Source organism: Pseudoliparis swirei, chromosome 24, assembly GCF_029220125.1.
Source record: "Pseudoliparis swirei isolate HS2019 ecotype Mariana Trench chromosome 24, NWPU_hadal_v1, whole genome shotgun sequence".
In the NCBI taxonomy this organism is placed as follows: domain Eukaryota; kingdom Metazoa; phylum Chordata; class Actinopteri; order Perciformes; family Liparidae; genus Pseudoliparis; species Pseudoliparis swirei.
Window position 1 is genome coordinate 11,601,891 of NC_079411.1, and position 16,494 is coordinate 11,618,384.

At 47.3% G+C, this 16,494-nt stretch overlaps 2 protein-coding genes across 14 annotated transcripts in view; both read left to right on the top strand.

Annotated features, from left to right (window-relative positions):
• The window catches only part of ttbk1a (tau tubulin kinase 1a), a 47,487-nt gene extending 45,700 nt beyond the window's left edge, over nt 1-1,787 (top strand). For all 6 annotated transcript variants that reach the window (XM_056408615.1, XM_056408617.1, XM_056408618.1 and 3 more), the window contains one exon: nt 414-1,787. In XM_056408615.1, coding sequence (XP_056264590.1) covers nt 414-813 — 400 coding nt within the window. In that variant the 3' untranslated portion in view covers nt 814-1,787. The remainder of the gene's footprint in view (nt 1-413) is intronic.
• Nucleotides 1,788-2,456: 669 nt separating this feature from the next.
• Nucleotides 2,457-10,907, top strand: pex6 (peroxisomal biogenesis factor 6). Of its 8 annotated transcripts, none has more exons than XM_056408621.1 (18): nt 2,460-3,002; nt 3,481-4,137; nt 5,573-5,748; nt 5,844-5,927; nt 6,398-6,545; nt 6,621-6,757; nt 6,853-6,958; nt 7,412-7,614; nt 7,694-7,880; nt 8,028-8,104; nt 8,181-8,403; nt 8,482-8,687; nt 8,763-8,824; nt 8,944-9,052; nt 9,263-9,379; nt 10,072-10,149; nt 10,230-10,369; nt 10,742-10,907. In XM_056408621.1, the coding sequence occupies exons 1-18, from the start codon at nt 2,475-2,477 to the stop codon at nt 10,876-10,878; spliced, it is 3,375 nt and encodes a 1,124-aa protein (XP_056264596.1). In that variant the 5' UTR covers nt 2,460-2,474; the 3' UTR covers nt 10,879-10,907. The 8 variants fall into 8 exon arrangements, 4 of the variants coding, with proteins under 4 accessions (XP_056264600.1, XP_056264598.1, XP_056264596.1 ...); XM_056408622.1 differs by having other exon boundaries at nt 6,856-6,958; XM_056408623.1 differs by lacking the exon at nt 10,072-10,149 and having other exon boundaries at nt 2,459-3,002.
• Nucleotides 10,908-16,494: the final 5,587 nt, after the last annotated feature.

Here is a 16,494-nt window from a genome sequence, read left to right on the forward strand (position 1 = left end):
TTCTATGTAGAATCTCTAAATACAGGGCTCTCAAGTTTTGAAGACAGACAAGCGTGACATTTCCATCAACTGGTTGCTGGATTAAATCTCACCCAGATACAACAGATACGGGATTTTTTCTGATTGGCTATTGTGTAGCCCATTTCTTCTTTTTGATTGGCTGATAAGTGGCTCCTCACAGCAGAACTCCAGGGGAGCGCTTGATTCCTCCACAGTGAGGGCAGCGCGGCTCATGTTTGCGCGCTGCGGCACATTAAAACATTAAATAGCCGAGAGTTTTTTTCAGCGTGAGAAATACGATGTGTGGCGGGAGTGCGTGACTTAAGACCGAAATGCGTGAGTCTCACGCTCAATGCGTGACACTTGAGAGCCCTATAAATATAACACCTTCATTTGTACCTCCTGTTCCACAGGAATCAGAAAATTGGACGAAACGCTCAACGGAAATCCAAACCCGTCGCCCCCAGGTCCTCCTCCTCTTTTCCCCGTCCGTCCGCCGGCCCGTCCGGCAGCCCTCGGATGCCCCTGCGGGTCCTGTTCGGAACCCGCCGCAGCCTTAGCTCCAACCGCTGCCGGACTGACAGCCCCTCCCCCCAGAGAGTCTGTCCGTCCAGGCAGCCGCTCTCGGTGCGAACCCCGACCGTCCCGGTGCTGCCGCCCAGGACTACAACGACCCTGCGGCGCAGCGCCTCGCAGGAAGCCACCGCCGCCCAGACCTTCGACGGCACCGCGCCCGCCGGGACCAGGCCGAAGACCGCCGGCGCGGCCAAGGGGAAGCCGAGCGCCAAGGAGAAGGCGGCGCCCGCTAGATAATACAAAGAGACTCGTGAGCCGAGACATGTTTGTGTATAATCAGTCTTCGGACAAAGCTACGCCTCAAAGGTCCTCACCTGATATTAGACCGTGATCTTACAATCGCCTCTTTCAATTCATTTAATGTACACGGACATCTTTATTGAGTTGTTTTATTTTCAAAGGACAGCTTGCTGAATTATCTTCATGGGCTTCCAGTAATCTAGACTGAGCGTCGTTGCGATGGTGCTACGGATTCGCCTGCTGCTCCCCTCAAACCGTCCATCTACCTGGTGTCTGGAGCCGTGACATCTCGGCTTCAGACACTCTCACCTTTACACGGTACTCCCGGCTTGTCCACAGCTACGTATACTACTCCTCTAGTACCCTGCTTGGTTGCATGGTGAAGTATATCACAAATGCATTGAATCTGTAAATGGAAACAAATATTTAAAAAACATGGACAACAATCTATACCTTTGGTATAGTTCTCCTATTTGGATAAACAGGCGCCAAAATAGACCGAATTCGACTGGTTTTAATGCCCGATTAATGATAATATAATAATGGATTCCTAACTATATCCTGTGCTCATTATAGTCTCGGATTAAAAGAAGAGTTGGATGTGAACACAAATAAACCGCTCGCTGCCGCCTCCTCCTCATGGTGTGACAATGGGCATGCTTTAATCATTCTATTTTCTGGGTGTTTTTTCTTTTTTCTTTATGCTCTGAATTGTATATAATAGAAATCATTCCCTCATAAAGACATCTTTATTTTGTATCTTGCCAAGCAAAAGTGCAAAGTCTTCTTTAACCTTCCGTTCCAATGTGTTGGCATTATGCCCGTTTTTTACGCATGAGAAAAACAGGGTTAATTGGCGAGGGGACGTTATACCTGCTTGGATCCCGCTGACGGTGGTTGTTGGAGCCCACGTTGTGTCTGTAGGGGGTCGATGGGCACTGAGCTGTGAAGTAAAGTCTTGGTTGTGTGGATTGGGCGTCTTGTCGTTCTTTTGTCACATCGGGGTCACCGAACCTGACCTGGAGCCAGACTTACAACATTGAATCAAAGTAGATTTAATGTGGCTTTTTTTTTTTTTTTTTTAAACGAATCAACAGCAAAAAAAGACACAAAATGAACATCATCTGAATAAAACTGACCTCTTATTTAAACTTCCACTCGGCAACAGAAGAAAGAAGCTCAGGCCGTCGAAAGGAAACTCGTTTCAGCTGCTCGGGGCGACGATTCTATTTCGATAATGTTTTATTTATTCTCATTCTTAATAAATCAAGTACTTAACTGCAACTTACAGAACTTACTTCTAACAGATTATTTTGACAGTGACTACACGGCTCTGGTGTGGTAATGATCTTATATCAGCAGCAGGTATTTTATAAAGTCACTATTGTGTAACAGTTATCCTCCAGGCAATAATACAATATTAATAATATAGCAATAACAGTCACTGAAACTAAAAACGAATATCAGCCTAGAAATTAAATAAAAGAGGTATTATTCCTCATTATTAATTATTATTATTAGTAGTAGTAGTAGTAGTGTTGGTAAAAGCAGTAATGGCAGTACTAATGTTATTATATGTAGTTCTCCCGGTCAGCCACCAGATGGCGATGATGAGGCCGGAAACTGTAACGAAGTCGCGGAAATGACGCAGCAGCAAGATGGCGGCGCAGGTGGAGTTGTGTTGTTTGGAAAGTTTCCCTTCGCACCTGAGTCCCCTGGACGTTCTGGTTCTTCAAACTCAACTGCACTCGGTTTTCCAGAATGACACCGACCCGCCGACCGCCCTCTTCACCCCGCAGCGGCCTCGGGGCTCCGGAGGGCCGGGCATCTTACTGCGCGTCCACCCGACCACCGAGGAGGAGATCGCGGGCTGCGGAGGAGGAGGAGACTCCCCCGGAGCGGAGCTCGGGATCCGGGTCCGGGTGTTCACCAGCCGCTTCTTCCTGCGGCACCACGGGCTCCAGGGGCTCGGCAGCAGCACGGGGACCCTGCGGGCCCTGGAGCCGATCCCCCTGGAGAGACTGGTGCTGGGAGCCCGCAGCAGGCAGAGCCTCCTCTGGGCCGGAGCCGAGCGCTTCACCGGCGGGCTGCTGGAGCTCTGCCGCCCGGGACAGTGGCTGCTGGCCCGGCGGGGAGACCCGCTGCTGCTGCCCCGACACCCGCTGCTGGGAGAGGACCCGGCACAGGCGAGTCCTGGTCGGGTTGAACCCGGACTGAGTCCCGTGGACGCTTTAATTACACTTCATCAACATGCAGAATATTTACTGTTGGGGAATATTAGCAGTTTTATTTTCTAAAGCTAAGAGAAAAACATTCCTCTCACAAAAACTTCATTATTTCTCCACTATTTTAAAAAGTTAAAACTGTTTATTAGTTGTTTTTAAAGTTATTTAAATGTGGATACGTTTTAAAAATAGATGTATTTAAATTCTAGTTGTAATCGGTTTCTGTGTCGTAGTGTCTACTTGCTCAACATGTCTGTGTCTTTACCACTTTTATTTTCTAAAACTTAGAAAAGTAGAGCAAACCTAAGAAAACAAACATTATAAAAACATGTCTAAAAAGAAAGTTTAAACCGTTATATAAATATCGCTAAATTAAAAAATAGATGCATTTCATTTCTCGCTTCGTTGAAAGCGTGTCTCCACCCCTCTGTGTGTTCAGGTGCAGCAGCAGCTGATGGAGCTGCTGGTGCTGGACTGCAGCCCCGTGACACAGGGCCGGATCACCGCCGACACCGCTCTGGTTCTGACGGACTGCCCGGACTCGGCGGACCCCCCCGGCGCCGCCCCGGCCTGCAGGCCGCTCCGGCTGTGCGTGTCGGACTTCGCTCATTACGCCGACGGCCTCGCGGGCGGCCGCTCCCTCCTGGACAGCGAGCTGCTGCGCTCGGGGCTCTCGGGGCCCTCGGGGCTCTCGGGGGTCCTGCAGGCGCTGGAGTGCCGGCTGGACGTCCAGGTGGTGGACACCGGGCGATGGCTCGGGGTCAAAGGTCAGCAGGGCGCCGCCGACGTGGACAACTGCGTGTTCGTGAGCAAACGGCTGCTCCTGCGGCTCGGGCTGTTCAACCAGGAGTGGGTGAAGCTGTCGAGGCCCGGCGGGGCCTCCAGAACCACCGGGCCGGGGCTCCCCGACGTCAAGGGGGCCGCCGGCAGACAGCGGCTGGTCTCCGTGCTGGTGGTGGATTTAACGGAGAACCCGGACCGGCAGAACCCGGACCTGCAGAATCACGACGAAGTGGGCTTCATATCGGCAACGCTGTGGTTCAACATGACGGAAGGAGACGAGATCCCCGTGAACGGCTGCACGCTGAGGATGAAGGTTCTTCTCTTCTTCTTCTTCCGTTCTTCCTCTTCTTCCATTCTTCTTCTTTTCCATTGATCTTCTTCTTCCGTTCTTTTTCTTCTTCTTCCGTTCTTCTTCTCTTTCCGTTCTTCTTCTGTTCTCCTCCCTCTCAATCTGCTTTTCTTTCTGTGTGGAGCCGCCGTTTGACACTATTACGGTGATGCAGGTGCTTCCAACACAACACAACACACACACACAGACACATACATTGGAAGCCAACCTGTGGGTGGGGGACCCTGAGGGGGTCGTGAGGGGAATCTAAGAGGGTCACAAGATGATTGCCAAAATCCTCAACATTTATATATTATTATTCATTATTATTATATTATTATTTATTATATTATAAATTATTATACATTATTATAATAAATTATTATACATTATTATTATGTTATGTATTAATATACATTATTATATATTATTATTCATTATTATTAGATTATACATTATTATTATATAATATAGTATTATTCATTATTATTATATTATACATTATTATTATATATTATTATTATATTATTATTCATTATTATTATATTATACATTATTATTATATTATTCATTATTATTATATTATACATTATTATTATAATATTATTCTTAATTATTATATTATATATTATTATTATTCATAATTATTATATTATATTATTATTCATTATTATATAATACATTATTATTATATTATATATTATTATTCATAATTAATATATTATATATTATTATTCATTGTTATTATATTATACATTACTATTTTATTATATATTATTATTCATTATTATTATATTATACATTATTATTATATTATATATTATTATTCATTATTATTATATTATACATTATTATTATATATTATTATTCATTATTATATATTATTATTCATTATTATTATATTATACATTATTATTATATTATTATTCATATTTATTATATATTATTATATATTATTATTCATAATTATTATATTATATTATTATTCATTATTATTATATAATACATTATTATTATATTATATATTATTATTCATAATTAATATATTATATATTATTATTCATTGTTATTATATTATACATTACTATTTTATTATATATTATTATTCATTATTATTATATTATACATTATTATTATATATTATTATTCATTATTATTATATTATACATTATTATTATATATTATTATTCATTATTATTATTCATTATTATATTACATATTATTATTCGTTATTATCATATTATTATACATTATTATTATATTATATATTATTATTCATTATTATCATATTATATATGATTATACATTATTATTATGTTATGTATTATTATTCATTATTGTTATACAGTTCATCTTCTCTCTTCAGTCAGAATGTCCTGCAGACGTCTCACATTCCTGATGTCGTGTCTCGTTGTCTCAGCGCTGGACGCCGTCTCCTCCGGCGCCCGCCGCCGCCGCTCGCCACTCAGACAGCTTCAGTCGCTCTTCTTCTCCGATGTTCGCCGGCGAGCTTCACGTCCAGCCGGTCGCGTCGCCGCTCTACAACAACCTCGGTTGCTACGGCGACCTGCTGTCCGAGCACTTCGCCTCGCCCAGGTCGGCCCGAGTCGCGCGTCGGTCGGTCGTGTTGTCAATAAAGTTGTTTGTGTGACGTTCACAGTGAGACTCCCCGTGTACCGGTGTCTCCTCAGGCTCGTTTCACAGGGAGACGTCCTGACGGTCCCCACAGGCCACGCCCCCGACCTGCTGGAGAGCAACGCAGAGGGGGTGCACAGGTGTGTGTGGGGGGGTGTATGTGTGTCTGCGTGTAGGTGTAGGTGTATGTGTGTGTGTGTGTCTGCGTGTGTGTGTGTGTGTCTGCGTGTAGGGGTGGGTGTGTGTGTGTGTGTCTGCGTGTGTGTGTGTGTGTGTAGGCGTATGTGTGTGTGTGTCTGCGTGTAGGCGTGTGTATGTGTGTCTGCGTGTAGGGGTGGGTGTGTGTGTGTCTGCGTGTGTGTGTGTGTAGGCGTATGTGTGTGTGTGTGTCTGTGTGTCTGCGTGTAGGGGTGGGTGTGTGTCTGTGTGTCTGCGTGTAGGGGTGGGTGTGTGTGTGTGTGTCTGCGTGTGTGTGTGTGTAGGCGTATGTGTGTGTGTGTGTGTGTGTGTGTGTGTCTGCGTGTGTGTGGTCTTAATCATACTAAACATCAATATGAAAACAGGATATGTTTTTCTTTTTGGGGCCTGTGTGACCTTTGACCTCCGTCAGGTGTCCAGTGCTGTACTTCAGAGTGCAGAAGGTGTGTCTGTCGACGGAGGAAGGAGGAGGAGGAGGAGGAGGAGGAGGAGAAGAAGAAGAAGGAGGAGAAGAAGAAGAAGCTCTACTGGTGGACAGACTGCACACCACGCTCTACATGGTGACCTTTGACCTCTGACCCTTGACCTCTGCCGCCGTGTGTCTCCCTGCCGGCTGACTCCCGTGTCTCCCCCAGCGAGGCCCCGCCGGCGGCCCGGTGCCCGGCCTCTCCGTGGGGGGGGGGCGGTCCCTGTGGAGCAGCCTGTGTCCCGCGGGCCTCCAGACCACCGTGGAGCTCCTCTGCAGCGCCGTCAGCCCGCACCTGCAGCGCAGGTAACGAGCCGGGGCCGCGGGCGCCAGATGGGCCGCGGGGTCACGGGGTCACGGGGTCACGGGACCGGTGATGTCATTGTGTCCTGTGGTTGCAGCAGCTCTCTGGCCGGCTGCACCGTCCTCCTGCACGGACCCACAGGAAGTGGGAAAGTGACGGCGCTCAGAGCAGCGACCCGGAGACTCAACCTCCACCTGCTGAAGGTGGGACTCTTCCTCTTCTTCTTCTTCCATTCTTCTTCTTCTTCTTCATCTTCCGTTTGACTTCTTTTTCTTTTTCCGTTCTTCTTCTTCTTCTTCTTCCGTTTGACTTCTTCTAATTTCATTCTTCTTCTTCTTCATCTTCCGTTTGACTTCTTTTTCTTCTTCCGTTCTTCTTCTTCCGTTTGACTTCTTTTTCTTTTTCCGTTCTTCTTCTTTTTCCGTTTTTCTTCTTCCGTTCTTCTTCTTCTTTTTCTTCATCTTCCGTTTGACTTCTTCATCCGTTCTTCTTTTTCTTCCTCTTCCATTCTTCTTCATCTTCCGTTTGACTTCTTTTTCTTCCTCTTCCATTCTTCTTCTTCCGTTCTTCTTCTCCTCCCTCTCACTCTGCTCTCTTTTCTTTCTGTGCGTAGCCTCCGTTGCTAGGCGACCCTTCCTGTTGTTACCTGTGTGCAGGTGGACTGCGTCGCCGTGTGCGCCGACACGCCGGCGGCCTCGGAGGCGAAGCTGTCGTCGGCGTTCCGGCGTGCCGAGGCGCTGCGTCCGTGCGTCCTGCTGCTGCGCAACCTGCAGCTGCTGCTCGGTCGCCGCGGCGACGCCAGGGAGGACAGCCGAGTCCACGCCGCGCTCTGCCGCCTGCTCCGCGGCGCCCCCTGCAGGTCGCTGCCACATGTCAGGTTCTCTCTGCGGTCACGCCGAGGCCGGGGGCCGAAGTCTGACCTGGTGGTTGTCCTCCAGCGTGGTCGTCGTGGCGACGGTCCGCAAACCCCGGGAGCTGCCGGCGGGCGTCGCGGCGGCGTTCGTCCACCGGGTGGCGCTGGAGAGTCCCACCGAGGAGCAGCGGCTCGCCATGCTGGTCAGCTTGAGCCGAGACCTCCAGCTGGGGAGAGACGTCGACCTGGAGAGGATCGCCAAGGGCACCGCGGTACGAGAGGAGGAGGAGCCCCACACTGTGCTCATGAAGGACTCCTCCTCCTCCTCATCCTCTTTCTCCTCATCCCTCTTTCTCCTCCTCCTATTTCTCCTCCTCCTCTTCATCCTCCTCTTTCAACTCCTCCCTCCTCCTCCTCAGGGCTTTGTGTTGGGGGATCTGAGCGCCCTGCTGGTGGAAGCCGGTCGAGCTGCCTGCAGGAGGCTGATTCACACCTGGTGAGACCAAAGGTCAAAGGTCGCGAGCGTCATCACTGACCTATTGACTCGTGTTATTTAACCTGCGTGTGTTCAGCCGTGGGAGGCTGGAGGAGGCCCGGCTGGAGGGGGCCCGGCTGGAGGGGGCCCGGCTGGAGGAGACCCGGCTGGAGGAGACCCGGCTGGAGGGGGCCCGGCTGGAGGGGGCCCGGCTGGAGGAGACCCTGCGCTCCAGCGGCGTGGCGGTCCTGGACCAGGACTTCTGCTCCGCCCTGAAGACCCTGCAGGAGGCCCAGTCCTCGGCCATCGGGGCCCCCAAGGTGACGCCCTGCGCCCGCGGGCTCATTATGGGATGTCGGTGTTCGGGCCTCTGAGGCTCACCTGCGGTTGACCTGTAGATCCCAGACGTGCGCTGGGAGGACATCGGCGGGCTGCAGCAGGTGAAGAAGGAGATCCTGGACACGGTCCAGCTGCCTCTGCAGCGCCCGGAGCTCCTGAGTCTGGGTCTGAACCGGACCGGGCTCCTCCTGTACGGACCCCCGGGGACCGGCAAGACCCTGCTGGCCAAGGCCGTGGCCACCGAGTGCTCCATGACCTTCCTCAGGTAGGGAGCACCCTCACCTTCCTCAGGTGGGGAAAACCTTCGCTCCTCCAGGTGTTCACCTGTTCTGTGTTTCAGCGTTAAAGGTCCGGAGCTCATCAACATGTACGTGGGTCAGAGTGAAGAGAACATCAGAGAAGGTCCGGTTCCCCTAGAGGAGCTTTCTGTGTATTACACCTGTGCTCCTCGAGTTGTACATCAACCTGTGTGTTTATGTGTGTGTGTGTTTATGTGTGTGTGTGTGTGTGTGTGTGTGTAGTGTTCAGCAGAGCGCGCTCAGCGGCTCCGTGCGTCGTCTTCTTCGATGAGCTGGACTCTCTGGCTCCCAGCAGGGGGCGCAGTGGAGACTCAGGGGGGGTGATGGACAGGTGAGGGGCCTCACCTGAGGAGACTCCAACTGGCTTTGGGCTTAATATACTTTACTACACAGTTAGTACACAATCCGTAACTTTTTACAGGCTGGAAACATTTAAAACCACCCAGAACCTCCTCGGTACCGACTAGCGAGCATTTTATTGAGCAACCCTGTTGTTGTTGTTGTTGTTGTTGTTGTTGACGACGTCCTGACCTCCCCGCAGAGTCGTGTCCCAGCTGCTGGCCGAGCTCGACGCTCTGCCAACGTGTGCCGGAGTTTTTGTGATAGGAGCCACGAACCGTCCAGACCTGCTGGACCGATCACTGCTGAGGCCCGGCAGGTCAGAGGTCACACACACACACACACACACACACACATACACACACACAAACAGACATACAGACACACACAGACATACACACACAGACACACGCATACAGACATACACACACATACAGACAGACACACACAGACACACACAGACACACACACAGACACACAGACATACACACACAGACATACACACACACAGACACACACATATACACACAGACACACACAGACATACACACACACAGACACACACATATACACACACAGACATACACACACAGACATACATATACACACATACAGACACACACATATACACACAGACACACACAGACATACACACAGACACACATACAGACATACACATATATGCACATACACACAGACATACACGCACATATACACATATATATATATACACACAGACACACATACATAGACACACACATATACACACACACAGACAGACACAAACAGACAAAGACTTACACAGACACACAGCAATACACACACAGACACACACACAGACATACACACACAGACATACACACAAAGACACGCACATATACACACACATAGACACAGACATACACTCACAGACACACACATACACACACATAGACACACAGACATACACACAATGCACACACACACGCCCCCGCCCCCCCCCCCCGTGACCCCCCCCCCCTGCTCCCTCAGGTTTGATAAGCTGGTGTTCGTGGGCCTCAGCGAGGACCGGGCCTCCCAGCTGCAGGTCCTCAGGGCGATCCTCCGGAGGTGACGACCGGCCCAGACTCTCGGGACGTTTCCGTTCGGTGTTTTTTCCCGCGTCCCTGAACGCTGCGTGTTGTGTTCAGGCTCCAGGTGGACCCCGCGGTGGACCTGCAGCGGGTGCTGGAGCGCTGCCCCGATCACATGACCGGCGCCGACCTGTACGCCCTGTGTTCGGACGCCATGACGGCCGCCATCAAGAGGAAGATCGCTCTCATCGACCGCGGTAGGACAACACCGGTGTTGTTGTTGTTGTCTGTATTTATGTTTATTTAAAGGGACAGCGTACCATTTAAACACACAGGCGTCACAAAGTGATAAACTACAATTTCAAATAGTTCCTCTTCTCTTCCTCTCTCTCTCTCTCCCTCCGTCTCTCTTCAACTGGATCTCTCTCTCTCCCTTCACCTGGATCTCTCTCTCCCTCCGTCTCTCGCTTTCCTTGATCTCTTTCCCTCTCTCTCCCCCTTCAACTGGATCCCTCTCTCTCTCTCCCTCTGTCTGTCTCTCTTCAACTGGATCTCTCTCTTCACCTTGATCTCGATCTCTCTCTCCCTCCCTCCATCTCTCTCTTTACCCCCCCCCCCCCCCCTCCCAGGTCTGGACTCGGAGGATTCTCCTCTTCTCGTCTGCGTTGAGGATTTTTCTTCAGCGTTGGAAAACTTCAAGCCGTCGATTTCCCCCAAGGAGCTGCAGAGATACAGAAACCTTCACCGGGAACTCACTGCCAAGTAGAGGAGGAGGAGGAGGAGGAGGAGGAGGAGGAGGAGCTCTGATGAAGGTCTAATGTAAACTGCTGATCACATCTGAAAAATCAACATTGTAAATGATGTAAACAAGAAGTTAATTTATTTAATTGAAATGTATTTTATAAATACAGATGTGAACCAGAAGTGACATTTTATTTCTGATGGAAAACGTCGTCATTACGTCATCATCGGCCAATCAGGGGCGAGTCTTCACGTGAGATCTGAGGCTTCAGTTGAGAAGTTATTTTTGCTACAATAACAAAATGAGACTGAAGGCTCCACTTGTGTTTCCATTTTATTTAATAATCTTATTCCACCATATAATGCTTCAAATAAATCAACTTTATATTAATTTAAGCACACGTCGCGCTCCTGTTCTTCAGTGTTCATCAGGATTCATGTTCACATTCTGACTTTCTAGTATCTGAACTGATATTTCTGTCTCCAAAAACTAAATTATGAGTGAAATATTTTGGCTAGATGTCCTTTAGAAATGTGTCGACGCTAAAAAATACAATTGTAAATCTTAGCTGCTGAAAATGTCATTTGCAGAGGCTTGTAAGAGATATTAGGCTCAGCGGTTCAATCATCCCACATAAAGCTGTCGATGCGTTCAAGTTCAGACGAAACGCAACGAGAGGGGGTAAATGGTCGTCCAATTCTGGGTGTAATCCAGATTAATCTGGAGGTCTCTTGTTCTTCATCCTCCATGTCTCAGGAGCCCTCAGGTGAAGTGGGGCATCCGGCTGCAGCTTCTGGAAGAGAGGCAACCGCGTCGAGCAAGTTAGCTACCTAGCATGTTAGCTACCTAGCGCGTTAGCTACCTAGCATGTTAGCTACCTAGCGCGTTAGCTACCTAGCGTGTTAGCTACCTAGTGCATTAGCTACCTAGCACGTTAGCTACATAGCGTGTTAGCTACCTAGCGCATTAGCTACCGAGTGTTTTAGCTACCTAGCACTTTAGCTACCTAGCGTGTTAGCTACCTAGCGTTTTAGCTACCTAGTGTGTTAGCTACCTAGCGCGTTAGCTATCTAGTGTGTTAGCTACCTGGTTGCAGAAAACGAGCCAAACAAAGTTGTAACTGATCTGGCGATCGCGCGTGAAGCATTAAGTTGTACATATTTTACGTAAAATATTAACTCTTCGTGCTAAACCTCGACCTCGAGTCCGCAACTCGCCATAAATCGGTTAAGAAAGCCCGCTATATTAGCCCAGTTTATTTCCATGGTTTTGAACACTGACAGTAACCGTGTGGTTTTTAGCGAGTTAGCACGTCAACAAATAATAATAAAATCACATTTTAACTGGATCAGTTGTGGAAGGGATGAATGAGGAATAAAAGAAGACCTGACAGATATTTAACTTTCCGCCTGATGTATTTTGTACTTTTATCATCATGTAATATCCTTAAAGGCACAGCGCGGCGTGCAGGATTCAGGGGGACGTTCCATTAATAATCGCCTCGTATTTTTGTCTCCTTCATACCGACGCGAGAACACGTGGCCCTGAAGGCACCGCGGTTCTCCGACACGCGAGTAAAAACTACGGTAACTTAAGTGCGAAACCCTCATAACCCATCCCCCGATGCTACACACCTGGACATTACTAATGAATCCATCTTATAATCAATATTCTGCTCGTTTCCCCTCCGTTCTCAGGGGTCAGCATCCCTCCGTGCAACATAAGCCATATTTACCGCTTACGTGGCCTTTGCTACTTTGGTGCGCTTCATCCTCTTCCTCCTCATGAGGGTCACCTGAGGCCTCTTCAGACCCGCGATCAGCAGCAGCAGCCGGGGCCGCGACTTGGTGAGCCAGCTCCTCAGCAGCGTCCCCTTGGGAAACCTGCGGGAACAGAGTCTCTGGATGGTTTATAAAACTACAACAATTACACAAAGCCCCTGAACGCCTCACCGTGCAATACAAATAACATACAAAACATTTCAGGACGACTTTCCAATTCACCGAAGACGTCAATTAAAATTCTACTCAAAGACATTATTACCTTCGCATTGAAAATGCGGAAGGTTATGTTTTGATCGCCGTGTATTTATTTAATAATTTATTTATTTTTATGCGTGTTATTCACATAACAAAAAAAGTTTTAAACCGAATCGCATGAAAATTGGTGGGATGATTGGTTATTATCCGGGGACCATTTGATTAGATTTTGGGATAAATCGGGTCAACGGTCAAGGTCATGGAAAGGTCAAACTTGTATCCAATTGGCATGCAACTAATGCCAACATGTTCATAATTCAATGCCCAATCTTGTGATATGCGAAGGTATGCGCTCTACCGAGTGCCCATTCTAGTTTCCAAATGTGCACGACTGAAATAAATTAATTCCGATGTTTTGCTCTAGCGCCACCATCAGGTCAACATCGTAATGAGTCCGCTACTTTACGTTAATACCTGCAGAACTAAAGGTGTTTTACGCCTTGGCTGTACTTTGTGTTTTTTAGGCTTTAGAAACTATAAAAAATAAGCCCAAAATTGTAATAAAGTGAAATTATCCTTTAAAAAATGTGTTCTGTAAAACACCAGAAACTCAAAATTACATATCTTCTGTTGTCCAATTTTTTAAAAAAATGTAATAAAATATACTAAAATGAAAGTAAACAACACAAAGTCTCAAATCCATTGGAGAATATAAAATAAAATGTAAATAAAAGTAGTGACGTAGTGTCTCGACAGTAACAGACAAAAACACGAGTCACACAAACGAAAACGAGCAGAATCGTTGCTTTAAAAATTAAAATAAACAATTAAAACATTTGCTGATTTAATTTCTCTCGATTAAACTTCCGTAAAACACGCGTTGCACCAAATATTTATGGCCGTTGTCGAAACCCGGAGGACCGATGACGACTCCTCCCACCTCGGAGACAAACAGGAAGTGACGATTGTGTCGTTTTGATCACGCAAACTAAAAAGACGTATTCAACTCGGCCTTTGACCTCTTCGTGACCCGAGAAGCGATCGGCCAATCACGTCACACCGAAGGACAACGCTCGGCCTCCTTCAGGAGCTCCACCTTCTCGACCAAACGGACCTCTTTAAAAAACGGTTATCATTTGAGCCGCCGCGACCTTTTGTGTCTTCACACGAGTCTGCTGAGCGCCGTGGAAAAAACAACAACAACAAAAAGGTCCTTTTGTGCTGCTGCAGCCGGAGAGATCGAGCACCGCGCGGACGCCATTGTTGTCGATGGTAAAAGTACCGACGGGGGGGGGGGGGGAGGCATTGTTTCTGGCCCTGCCCCCCACTCCTCCCCCTCCCCCATCTACTCCCCTTTAGTCCTCATCCTGTTCATCCTGTCATGTGATCTTCTTCCTTTGTCTTCTCCTCAACAGCATCTTCACTCCTCTTCCTCTTCTTCATCTTCTTCCTCTTCGAATCCTCCTCAGGCTCCGTCCCGCTCGGCGTCCCGCTAACCCTCACTTTAATTTTCTCTAGTTTTTTTAAAGCTTCTTCTCTTATGTGTAAACAACCTCTTCCTCTTCCTCTTCCTCCTCCTCCTCAGCAGACATCTTTGTTGGTTTCCAACTAAACAAGCTGGAACCATCCATCCCAAAATGTAGTGATCCAAAGTGTATTTTCACACACACACACACACACACACACACACATAGAGGTCCCACTTAGTTGTTTTCTACAGCTCTAAACTTGCCTCAAATACATCGAGTCAAAGTTCTCTGTCTCGTGGTCCCTCACCTCCTCCACCCCCCCCCTCTGCACACGGCACACCACGGCGTAGCGGTCCTTACCAATTGACCCCGCACATTTGTTGTCTTATGGCCGCCGGCGTCGCCGCAGAGACACATATATGATCACGCTGCACTGGAAGCTTCAGCCGGCCAATAACAGGAGGCCATGGAGCGGCCGGGGGGGGGGTAAACACAAATAAAAAAAGGAGGGTCCACTCAGCACTTCTGACTGCAAAGGGCAGCTGGGTGACCTCCAGGGACACGCAGCCAATCAGGGGGCGGCCTGCACCTGTTGCCATGACGCCCGGCACTCACCGGTGTGGAAAAAGGTGCGAGGGGGGGGGGGGGGTCAGCTGCTGCTTGTTCAACACACACATATACATTTACTTTATGAAGTTTAAAATACTTTTTGAGAAAAAAAATACGTGTTTATTGAAATACTTGAAGCCCAAAAAACTTTATAATTTATTCCTCACAACTCAGGAAGATATTGAACATTTTAGTCCACTGATAAGTTAAATCACTTGATTCAGATTACATTATTATTATTATTTTGCGGTGTTATATATTAAAATCTAACTTTATTGATTCATGGCTGTATATATGAAGTAATTTTTGTTTATGTTGTGGTCATGGTGTGTTTGTGTTACAACACTTTTGGATTTATGATTATTATTTCCTGTTCTTGTGGTTCTTAAACTGATGGTCATAAAGTCTGAAGTCTAATCAAATAAAAGCGGCGGCTGTGATGCCTGTGACCGCTCTGTAGGGGGCTCTGTGGTCTCAGGATAACAGGGAGGAGGAGGAAGAGGAAGAGGAAGAGGAGGAGCAGGGGAGGGGGAGAGAAAGAGGAGGAGGAAAAGGAGGAGGAGGCTGTGCAGCATCAGGCTAAGAAGTTCCCCTGCATGCTGCTTGTTCACTGCTGCAGAGATCAACCAGGAGGAGGAGGAGGAGGAGGAGGGCTGGCACTGCAATGCAGAACATTAAATGAGGAGGAGGAGGAAGGAGAACAAGAGGAGGAGCTGCTATGCAGAGGAGACTCAGGGATTCCCCGTCGGCCGAATGGAAAGAGAGGAACGGGTTAATTAATATTACTTTTATAATTAATGATTTAATAAAAACAACCTTGAAAAAATTATGTCATTCCTGGATATATTTATTACCGATGTCGATTAATAATAATTAATTAATAATATAATGTGTGTGGGTGTGTGTCTTTGTCTGTCTGTGTGTGTGTCTGTGTGCGTGTGCGTGTTTTCCCTTCAGGTTTCTAAACATTACAAGTACAAAAGGAGCGAAATACAAAGTATGAAATCATTTATTGACATTTGATGTCATTTTATGAGAGACATTTTGTGCTAATAGTTTTCCTTCCCGACAAGAGGAGAAGAACAGAAACTAGATGTATAGATGTATAGATGTATAGATATCTATACAGTTATACATCTCTAATCTGTGGTTTCTACAAGCCGTGCACGGGAGATGATCTTCATGCTCAGACGTCACGGACATGTGAAGCAGAACTCGTCTTCCTCCAAGAGATTAGAGAAGAAAAGCAGAGTCAGCACTTTCTTTAATAAAATAATAAAAGATAAAAAGGTTTTCGGCATCATGCACAACACGGAGCGTCGATGGCGATGACGTCATATGATGTCATATGATGACGCTGCATAATGAAAACACATGAGACTCTTCTGGTCACATGACGTCACGTGTCTGAAATAAAGCGTTTGACATTGGCCTGTTTTGCATAATAAATCCGATTGGTCTAAAATATTTATTTTTTTACTGACGTCAGGAAGAGTTCAGGGTAGGAAGATGTTTTCTGTTGAGTCAGCGCAAAGGAAAGTGTCAGAAGAAATAAACACGTACGTCTTCGTTTACGCTTCACG